This window comes from Procambarus clarkii, chromosome 2 (genome assembly GCF_040958095.1).
Source record: "Procambarus clarkii isolate CNS0578487 chromosome 2, FALCON_Pclarkii_2.0, whole genome shotgun sequence".
Classification (NCBI taxonomy): domain Eukaryota; kingdom Metazoa; phylum Arthropoda; class Malacostraca; order Decapoda; family Cambaridae; genus Procambarus; species Procambarus clarkii.
In genome coordinates this window covers 62,522,605-62,534,090 of record NC_091151.1, presented here as the reverse complement: position 1 = coordinate 62,534,090, position 11,486 = coordinate 62,522,605, and the positions used below count along the sequence as shown (strand labels likewise).

The 11,486-nt window shown below is 40.5% G+C and overlaps 1 protein-coding gene across 1 annotated transcript in view; it reads right to left on the bottom strand.

Annotated features, from left to right (window-relative positions):
- Positions 1-1,022: 1,022 nt before the first annotated feature.
- Positions 1,023-11,486, bottom strand: part of LOC123751905 (piggyBac transposable element-derived protein 4-like) — a 12,509-nt gene continuing 2,045 nt past the window's right edge. Inside the window, exons 2-3 of the mRNA XM_069328152.1 lie at positions 8,177-8,519; positions 1,023-1,043 (exon numbers count right to left, since the gene is read on the bottom strand). Of these exons, the coding sequence (XP_069184253.1) occupies positions 1,023-1,043; positions 8,177-8,519 (364 nt within the window). The remainder of the gene's footprint in view (positions 1,044-8,176; positions 8,520-11,486) is intronic.

Sequence of the window (11,486 nt, the reverse complement as noted above, 5' to 3'; positions counted from 1 at the left end):
TGAAATTTATTATTTTATGGCATATTTCGATCAACCATTCATGGACCATCTCGTTGCAGAGACGAACCAATACGCTCTGGGAATACTGCTTGATGGGGTTCTTGGACTTCTTCTACTCCCCAAGCCCGGCCTGAGGCCAGGCTCGACTTGTGAGAGTTTAGCCCACCAGGCTGTTGCTTGGAGCGACCCGCAGGCCCACATACCCACCACAGCCCGGCTGATCCGGAACTTCTCTTAGAAAACAGTCCAATTTTCTCTTGAAGATGTCCACGGTTGTTCCAGCATTATTTCTTATAGTCGCTGGGAGGACGTTGAACAACCGCAGACCTCTGATGTTTATACAGTGTTCTCTGATTGTGCCTATGGCACCTCAGCTCTTCACTGGTTCAATCTTGCATTTTCTTCCATATCGTTCACTCCAGTACGTTGTTATTTTACTGTGTAGATTTGGGACCTGCATGGCCCTCCAGTATTTTCCATGTGTATATTATTTGGTGTCTCTCTCGTCTCCTTTCTAGAAAGTACATTTGGAGACCTTTGAGACGATACCAATAATTTAGGTGTTTTATCTCGTCTATGCGTGCTGTATATGTTCTCTGTATTCCCTCTATTTCAGCAATATCTCCTGCTCTGAAGGGGGAAGTGAGTACTGAGCAGTTCTCGAGACGGGATAACACAAGTGACTTGAAGAGTACAACCATTGTGATGGGATCCCTGAATTTGAAAGTTCTGGAAATCCATCCGATCATTTTTCTGGCTGACGCAATATTTGCTTGGTTAGGCTCCCTAAACGTTAGATCGTCGGACATCATTATTCTCAAATCCTTGACGTGCTGTTTTTTCTACTATAGGAAGATTTGATTGTGTTTTGTACCCTGTATTATGTTTCAGATTCTCATTTTTGCCGTACCTGAGTACCTGAAATTTATCACTGTTAAACATCATGTTATTTTCTGCCGCCCAATCGAAAATTTTGTTGACATCTGCTTGTAGTTTTTCAATGTCTTCAGCAGAGGTAATTTTCATGCTGATTTTTGTGTCATCTGCAAAGGAGGACAAGAAGCTGTGACGTGTATTTTTGTCTATATCTGATATGAGAATCTGGAACAGTAGCAGTGCAAGGACTGTACCTTAAGGTACAGAGCTTTTAACTGCGCTTGGAATCGATTTTATTTGATTGACTGTTACTCTTTGTGTTCTGTTCGACAGGAAATTGAGTATCCAGCGTCCTACTTTTCCAGTTATTCCCATTGACCTCATTTTGTGAGCTATCACCTCATAGTCACATTTGTCGAACGCCTTTGCAAAGTCTGTGTATACAACATCTACATTTTGCTTTTCTTCTAGGGCTTCTGTGATTTTGTCATAGTGGTTGAGTATCTGTGACAGACAGGATCTTCCCGCTCTAAATCCATGTTGTCCTGGGTTGTGCAATTCATTGTTTTCCATAAAACTAGAAATTTGATTCCTAATCACTCTTTCAAACACTTTTATTATGTGTGATGTTAGTGTAACTGGCCAATAATTTTTTGCCAAAGCTTTTCTCCCTCTCTTGTGCAACGGAGCTATATCTGCAGATTTAAGTGCTGCTGGTATCTTCCCTGTATCCAGGCTCTTTCTCCATATTACGCTGAGTACTATCGCTACTGGAACTTTACATTTCTTTATGAATATTGAATTCCATGAGTCAGGCCCAGGAGCTGAGTGCATAGGCATATTGTCAATTTCTCTTTCAAAGTCTTCCGAGTTTGTGGTAATATCCGTTATATTATCTGCAGCTTGAATGTCATTCATAAAGAAGCTGTCTGGGTCATCAACTTTCATGTTGTTTATTGGTGTGCTAAACATAGCCTCATACTGGCTTCTTAGAATTTCACTAATCTCTTTGTTGTCCTCTGTGTACGTACCTTCATTTGTAATTAATGGTTCAATACTGGTCGAGGTTTTTGATTTTGATTTTGCGTATGTGAAAAAATATTTCGGATTTTTTTTATCTCGTGTATAGCTTTCTGTTCCAATTCCATTTCCTCAGACTCATATGATCGCTTCAACGTTTGTTCTATTTTTTCGATCTCCCTGCTTAGGCTTATTTTCCTTGCTTGTGATAGTTGTGTCTGCCGAAGCATTTCCGTTATTTTTTCTTTCTCCTGTACAGTCGTCTGCGTTCTCTTTCTAGAGTGGTCCTCTTTCTGCCCCTCCTCACAGGCACGTGCTTCAAGCAGACCTTGTAAGCTTCAGCTGTCAGTTGAGCTATTCCCTGTGTAGGAGTTTTGTCGCTTAGGCCTGACTCCCATTGAATGGTTGCAAGGTCTACATTTTTTTTCCCCAGTCGATCCTCTTATTGTTGAAATTGAATTGATTGAATATTGCTTCTCGCTTGTTGGGTCTCGTAGACCTACTACCGTTATTTATGCTAGTTCGCACTTCTATGAGCTTATGGTCTGAGTATAAAGTATCTGAGATTGTAATATCTCTGATTAGTTCATCATTGTTTGTGAATAACAAGTCTAGTGTGTTTTCGTTCCTAGTTGGTTCTGTAATCTGTTGATTGAGCGAGAATTTGTCACAGAATCTCAAAAGTACTCTGACCTGTGGTTGATTATTTCCCGGGTCATTCCCTGCTATGATATTTGTGTTTGCCGTTCTCCATCTTTGACTCGGTAAATTGAAATCTCCAAGGAAGATAATATCTGGAGCTGGGTTTGCTAGGTTATCAAGTATGTTCTCTATTTTGTGCATCTGCTCTGTGAATTCCTCAACCGTTGTATCTGGCGGTTTATATATTAGAATAATAATTAGGTTTAGTTTCTCTACCTTAATTCCAAGTACCTCATTAGTTGAGTTTAGTAGTTCTGCGCATACCAGGTCCTCTTTAATATACAGACCTACTCCTCCATTTGACCTAGTTTTTCTATCACATCTATATAGATTATAATCTTGAATCCAGATTTCACCATCCATGTAATCTTTTGTATGAGTTTCCGTGAATGCCCCAAATATTGAGTTTGACTTTAATAGGAAGCCATTTATGAACTTAACTTTATTTCTTGACTTTGGCTTTAAACCTTGAATGTTTGCAAATATGAATGATTGTCCATATTGTGTGTCACTTCTGGAAGGTTTTGGTAGTTCTCCCTCCTCTCTACCCTGACCCAGGGTGCGTTGTTGTGGCAATGGTTTGTCCAGTTTTGGAAGTGATACTGGGGAGTGTGGTAGTCTCTGTGTATTTGGGGGGTGTAGTATGTATGGACTTGATGACGAACCGTAGTCCAGTCTTGGGCATTTCCCCCTCTCCATCCGTACTTCTGCCACGTTCCTGCCTGTCTGTTTCTCCCTCGGTTTCTGCCTGCTTCTAAAAAAATTTCAGGGCTATTATATTGGACTTCCTCTCTCATATAGAGCTGTGTACCTCTGACGTGGAAATCAGGGCAATGAAGATCGTAGCATTTCCTCTCATTAACTGAGAGTTTGCGTAGCTTAGGGTGAAAATATCTACACTCTGTATCAAAACGACATCTGCCTTTCCTTAACCAGTTTCGGCATTTCCGTGGGTGCATGAATGAGCATTCCGTGCTTCTGGGCCCATATCTGCACTGTCCTTTTGCATAATACCTGCAAATAATATTTTCATCTGTGATTGTATTATTCTTGTTTGTACCTGTGAACGACTTGGCTACCTCTGTGTTTTTTGTTCCAACTTTCTCGTTTCTGCATTCATTCTCGGTATTGCTCTTATCTTTCTCCTTGTTGCTTTCGTCTATCTCATTTGTGTTCTCATTCGTCTCATTTTTTCTCTCCTTATTCATATCACCAGTTTGCTCTACAATATTGCCTTCATTTTTGTGTACCTCGACACTATACCCTTCTACATTGCTACTTTGACTCTCTAAATTCTCAGTCCCTGGGTTGTGCTCAGAGTTCGTTGCTGTCTTTATATACTCTGCATATATTTCCTGATAGTTTTTGTGTGAATTGTAGCCTGTGTACTTCAGGAATGTTATTCATTAGTTTGGTGATGTTTTCCCACATCTGTCTGTCTCTTTGACAGATCCAGTAGTTACCTTCCCGGTTTGCATATTGTGTAGGTAATCCTGTACAACTTAGGTGAAATCTTATGTTACAAATGTTACATACAATGCCTACAACACTCTTCCGAAGTAGCTTAGAACAGCCTCCACACTCCCCCATGTTGGGTTTGTGGTGTTATAATATTATATGAATATATTTATAATATTATATGTATGTATATATAATATGTATACAGTATATTTATAATATTACATATGTTTATTTGTTCAAGTTTTTGTGGGGGTACTTATCGCCTTGTGGAGAAATATGGTCCCCTTGGGGACCGTACAGTTGACCGTTGTTTGTCCCAGGTCGGGGGCAGGATGCCACCGGTTGCCAGTTACTTAATTTATACACTGATTATTTGCCTGTAATATCCTAAGGGAATTTCTGCTTTCTTCCTGCTTGCAATGTTATTCACTTACTCTATTACTAGTTCCTAGATCCACTTGCCCGTATTACCATATATATTGCCAGTATATTATCACTGAGGGAGTACACTGTTACTGAGGGACGTCCCCTACACTGTGTAGGCCTCGTGGCTGTTGTGTAAACAGCCAAGTGTGATGCCTCCTGCCACAACTTTACATTTATACTTTTTCTATGTACAATTCTCTAACACTATCCACTAATTTATATGTTATATTACACGTTCCACTTCACTGTTCAACGTATCACTGCTGGCTATATTTGATATATATCGCTTATGCCTGTACACATGAGCCTGGTGGCACTGGCTCACCACGTGGTCCCACGTTTATTCTGTATTTAACTCGAAGTTCCATTGTTAATTTCTGTATTCAACTTTCCTACGGGCCACTATGCACTTGGTGATCACTGTGGGCCGTAATCCATGGTTGTAATCCTAAAAATGCCCGGTTTATTCCAGTGTTTTCATGGAGCGCGAGACAACACGTCCGTCCCCTTCCTCGCGAACTGTCTCATGTAGTTCTACTACTCATTGACTCTGGAATTTTACCTGCCTCTCGATTGACACGTTGGAAAGACACGACTATTGAGGAAATGTATGTGATTTTAGCGTTGAGCATGATGATGAGGCATGCAGATAAACATGTGATCCAGGATTTTTGGAACAAAGACAGCCTTGTTCCTACCCCTTTATTCAACAGGGACATGTCTCGTGATAGGTTCTTGCTTCTCAGGTGCCTCCACTTTGCGAACAATGCTAAGGAAGACACACACGACAGACTATGGAAAGTGCGAAAGATATTTAGTGAATTGAAAGGAAAGTTTCCTGACTATTTTTACCAGCACAGAGTGTCTTGACTGATGAATCGCTAGTCCTCTTCAAGACACAACTCGCGTTCAAGCAGTACATTCCATCAAAGCGGCACCAGATGAACAAATCCACACGGGCCGTGACGAAGATTCGAACCTACGTCCGAGAGCATCCCAGACGCTGCCTTAATCGACTGAGCTACGACATGGTAGTTGTGTACAGCAACTTACATGTCGAGATGGTCAAGATCCACACGGCTTCTCAAGCAGTGTCGTGAAAATACTCATGGAACCGTTGCTGAACAAGGAGCATATCCTGTTCACAGACAACTATTATACCAACCCCGTGCTAACCAGAGTCCTCCTTGTCCACAACACCGGCGTATGTGGCACTGTCAAGGCCCACAGGAGGGAAATGCTAGTGTTTTGCATTGGTATTGCAGTGGCTGATTGCCAACTGAGAAAGTGTGATAAAATGTTATCAGTGTGCTGGAGGGACAGACGCGAGGTGAATATGTTGACAACTATTCACAACGGTGTCATGTTGGACAACTATTCACTTTGCAACTTTGTTGCAAAGTGAACTTTGCAACAAAGTTGCTAATGTATAAACCTGATTGGTTCATTTATTTCAATGTAAATATGCGGTTTGTAGATAAATGTGAAATGATGGTTGGTGCCGTCGAGTGCGTGAGAAAATCTGTGAAGTGGACAAAGAAATTGTTTTCCACCTCGTTGACGTTGCAGTGCTGAACTGTTTCAACACGTATCTCGTGAAATATGGCAGGATACAACTTATCCGTACATTCAGTGTTGCTCTAGTGTCACAACTACTGGTGAGGTATGGTGGAGGGCAATGTTGTGACGCATGGGGGGGGGGGGTGCCAGTAACAAGGCCTCATTCAGTTCCAGACAGACTCAGGGGCAAAGAACACCTTGCTGTACACAAGCTTGGTTATATGCCAAGCAAAGGCACACGAGAAAAGGGTAAACATCCCTGCGTTGTTTGCAAGAACACGCAATGTAGGGAACAGAAGCGAAGATCCTTGTGACCTTGTTGATTGCTTCAGTGATTATCACACACCTACGCAGTTCTAAGTGTGTTGACAGTGATGTATATAGTTTGTGATAGTGTTGTGGGAACCGACCTGTGAGATTTATATTTAATTTATATGAATTTATATAGAATTTATATTTACGTTAATTTATATATTTCGATAGCAATTTGTATGATATTAAGTGGACTGTATTTCTGCAATAATCTCACAAATCGATCCATACACATTAGGGGGGGTTTATATTGAATTTATATATATATGCAGCCAATCAAACTACAGTATTAAACTACATATATTAGCACTTTAGTGCGCGCGGCACTAGTTGGAAAAAAAGCGGGTTGTGCGCGCAACCCGTCCTCTTAAAAAGAACGTCACTTTTGGCCCGTATGCGCGATATGGCTAAATTTGGACGTAATTTGAAATGAAATCGACTCACAAAAGTGACGTTCTGTTCCGTTTTCTATTTGAGTCGTCCGGCCTACGCGCAGAGGTTATAAGAGGACACTTTAAATTAACGTTTTTCATAACGTTTTGAAACTTTATGAGAATTTCCTGCCCACCTAACCTATCAGAGGACCCTTAACTTACTGGTGTTGCAAAAAGAAATCCCAAATTTATTTTCATTTTTTTTTCATTTTCAAATTACGTCCAAATTCGGCCATACGGGCAAACGGCCAAAAGCGACGTTCTTTTTAAGAGGACAGGTTGTGCGCGAGGCGTTCTGGGCGCTCAAGCGTAAACACAAAAAAGTTTATAATCTTTTCACGCTCCTAACATCAATTCTCGAACTACGTTTTTCATTTTGGTATCAATGTGTTGGCAATAAAATTCTCTACAAGATCATATGCATAAAATGTCACCCAAGCATTTGTTATCCCACCACGAAGTAAATAAACACGAAGATGACTCGCCGTGACACCCAAACAGGAAGTAAATGTTCATACTCTTTCGTTTGTTGCCAGCCTCACAGTCATCCTACAGCGCTCATTTTGATATCACTGAACTCGCAATAAAATTCCCCACTCAGACATATGCCTATCAATGTCTAATTATGTTCCGCACGAGTGTGGGAACTGGGCGAAGCGTTAGCCGTGATTTCAGCATCGACGACACTGGTGTGATGCAGCGCTTTGAATGTTTATACTTATTTCACTGTCCTGACATTATTTCTGGAGCTACGTATTTCATGTTTATAGCAATGTGTTCGCAATCGAAAGTTCTATAAGAACATGGGTAGAATTGGCCAACACAGCGTCAAATAAATTTGCGGCGAATAAAATCTTACGCGTGTTTGTACCCGTGAGCGTCAAAAGTTTTTACTTTGCTCATGTTTTTCAAGTTTATACTTGTTTCGCACCGTTTTTTTCTTTTGTATAGTGTTCGGAATAAAATTCCCTACACAGACATATGCATATCAAATACAATTCCTTGGAATTCACAGCTGTAGAGATGACGGAAAACACACAACCGGAACCCGCTCTTGACACTCCAACTCACACCCGCAACACCCACAAAAAAAGTTTCTCTTGTTTCGTGTATACTTACTTTAGTTTTCGTGCTACAGTTCTCATTTAGGTATCAAAATATTCCTAAGAAAATAGACTACAATACTGAAACAAGAAATAGAATGTTATTAGAAAAGAATAGAATAGAAGCAAGAAATAAAATGTTATTTTCTTGGTCCACTTGTGACATTTCCTGGCGAAATGGTAATACTTTACCATTTGATCAAAGTGGTCAACACCCTTCATGAACTTATTGTAGTCAACAATTGCCTGTGGTTTGTTCACCACAACCTGTTGTAGTCTTACTGTTCCATCTGCCCTGCGAACTCGTTTTATTTTCTGAACTTTCTTTGTGTCTGCATTGTGTAGGTTGGTAATCATAGAGACAACTCGCTTGTCTTTCCACAGCAGAATGAAGGTGTTGTCCTTGCGGCGGTAGACTGTGGTATCCACATCAATCTTACTCTTCGCAAGTTGTTGCAAGCCTTTTGGGGCGCCACGTAAGAGTCTAATTGTTCCACAGGTGTACACCCCCACTTCTCGCAACTTCTCTGTAAGGGTAACTGAGTTGTAATAGTTATCCATATAGAGGTGGTGCCCCTTGTTCAACAATGGCCGCATCAAACTAGTAACTGTTTCAATGATTGTTCTACCAATGACAGAGTAAACCTCAAATGAATAAATGTAGCCAGATGTTGATTCGATCGCTCCACGTGACAAGAAAACAATGGGCCTGTCACGTGACCCAGTAGGCCGACGTAACTTGCGGCCTACCCGAGAGAACGGGATTTTCATGGCGCGGAGTTTGAAACAAACCCCAAGTAAATCGGATTTAAACTGGAATTTTTATAAATATTTTAAACCGCACCGTAAATTTACGTCGTGATCCGACAAGAGGTTAGGGAAAACGCCCGTAATTCCAAGTCGAAAATCCAGGAAAGTGATAGCTATACATTGAGGAGGTTCTTTATCTTATTTATACAGCAGGCCTTATTCCACCAGGTATAACTAGGATGTAGATACCAAATTATCCTCATTTGAGGCTGCTTCCATCACCCAGTAACAGATATACCAAGCTTGCTTCCTCTTCTTGTTCCTGTCAAAGGGCGCTAGCTGTAAAGCCAGAATCCTAATATATGACAGGTATTTCAGAGAAAACACTGTATAATGATTCAGATAAGGACCAAGGCTTCATTACCTTTTTTGAGTCGATCATTTGTGTTCTCACTGGTTCGCCCAATATCTACCTAACATTAATGGCCAAAAATGATTAGATGATTAGATAAACGGGTTTCGGAAAAAAACACTTCCCTTGTGGTTGACGACAGCGTGTTGATGATGGAAGACCTTTGGTTTTCATAACACTTCGTCCAAGAGAATTTATAGGAGCCGAATTTGCCCCACGACTCTCAGGTCTTAACACTTTCTGCGGATCAGGACTCCTCCCGGCAGCCTGTTTTGCCTACCCGCTCCCGCTAAGTGGACATAAATTTATGTCATCTTTTAAAATATTTGTATAAAATTCAATTTTTATCCGATTTACTTTGGGTTTGTTTCAAACTGCGCGCCATGAGGCTCTCTTTCTCACCACTAGGCTGCATGGTACAATAAGTTCATGAAAGGTGTGGACCACTTCGATCAAATGGTATTATGTCCCAAACGGGTTGCAGGTGGGTGACTTTAGCCGTTTATACTGGTAATGCTTCCCCCGTATCATGTATTATATGCATATGTCTGTTTAGGGAATTTTATTCCGATCAATGTACAACAAAAAATAACTGTGTGCAACAAGAATAAACTTGACAAACATAACAAAAGTAAAAACATTTCGTGTGTGTTTGACGCTCACTGATATGTTCCAGCGTTGTTTTATATTTGGCGCTATTCTATCTTACGCTTTGTTGATCATTTTTACCTACGGGCTCATAGAACATTCTATTGCGAACACAATGACACAAAAATGAATGACGTACATAGAATAATAATGTCATGAGAGTGAAATAAGTATAAACTTTCAAAGCGTCTTGTGTCGTCCCGTCACCGATACCGGGTAACAATTTCACCACTTCCCACACTCTTGCGGGCGGGCCGCAATCATTATTCTACGCTTATATTCATATCACCGTGTTGGGAATTTCATTGCGAGTCCATTGATACCAAAGTTAACGCTGTAGGACAAGTGTGGAGGTGATAACAATCCCAAGAGTAAAAACATTTTGTTGCTGTTGGGCGCTCACGGCGAGTCATCTTCGTAGTTATTTATTTGCTGCTGGTATCCCTATACGTTTCGTGACTTTTTTTACGGATGTTCTTCTAGAGAATTTTATTGCGAACACGTTGGTACCAAAATGAAATACGTAGCTCAAGAACTAAGGTCAGGAGAGTAAAAAGAGAATTCACATTTTTGTTTTTATGCTTACGCGGCAAAACGCCAGGAGCACATACGGTTTTTTTTTTTACCTTCGCCGGGAGGCTGAAAGTGGGCCCGCCTGCAAGAGTGTGGGAAGTGGTGAAATTGTTACCCGGTATCGGTGAGGGACGACACACGGTGCTTTGAAGTTTATACTTATTTCACTCTCATGACAACAATGGCTGATCACTTCCTTCCTCACTGACGCCTCCCTCACTTTGTAGAGATGTCAGTAACTGATAGAAGGGTCACATTTACTTTACTTTGATACTGATAATTAAGTTAATTAAAATGAGATGTTTTTATGATGGTAAAAGTCCAAAGACTAATGTATTTAAGAATAATTCCCAGCAGAATAGCTGGTGAATTTATAATAGTATGTGGCAATGATATCCTGTTTTCTATTGATGGAAAATTCCACTACAAGCTACATTTTCTACGGGTTAACTTGTGTATACAATGGCAGCAATATTATCTGCAATTGCATGTAATATTATTAAATGGTGTCGGATTTTCCGACATAATTCCCCAGGGGGCTGCCCACGGGTCGAAGTCCTATTTAGAACAGACGAACACCAATACTCCTCCTTCGCATTATTAGATTAATTTGATGTTAGTAATTAGTAATCACACATTTGTGCATCTGTTCGTACAGGATGGATGTTCCGTACTAGAGTTGCAGGGGTTAGAAGTCTAATGCGATTTCATTTCCCTGTTAACTCTTGAAAGGCTAAGATTCAAGCCTAAATACATATTATTTAACCCAAAAGACTGAATGTGATCAAGTACTACAGTCAAGTATGATTCAGGGACTGCAGTGAGATCAGTGACATAAGATATAACTTGAAGCTTGTTCAGGTAACTGGTCACTGATATATAAACACTGAGGCCCATGGAAATCATCTTGATTAAATAATAAATGTATCAAATCAGTCATCAGATTGGGGTTTAATTTAGTTAATTGATTCAGAGGATTGAATAGCCCATCATTAAAGTCAAGTATGGTTCTGAGACTGCAGTGGGTTCAGTGACATTGGTCGCAGTGACTTGTAGCTGTTTAGGCTACTGTTCACTGATTTGCCACTGAGGCCTCATGAACTCATCTTCAGCTTTAAATGATGATATTAACATCAACCTCTGTTGCTTTAGTCAGCTGTAATCTCCTTAGTATAATGCTACTGGAGAAATATAATCAGCTGACAAATT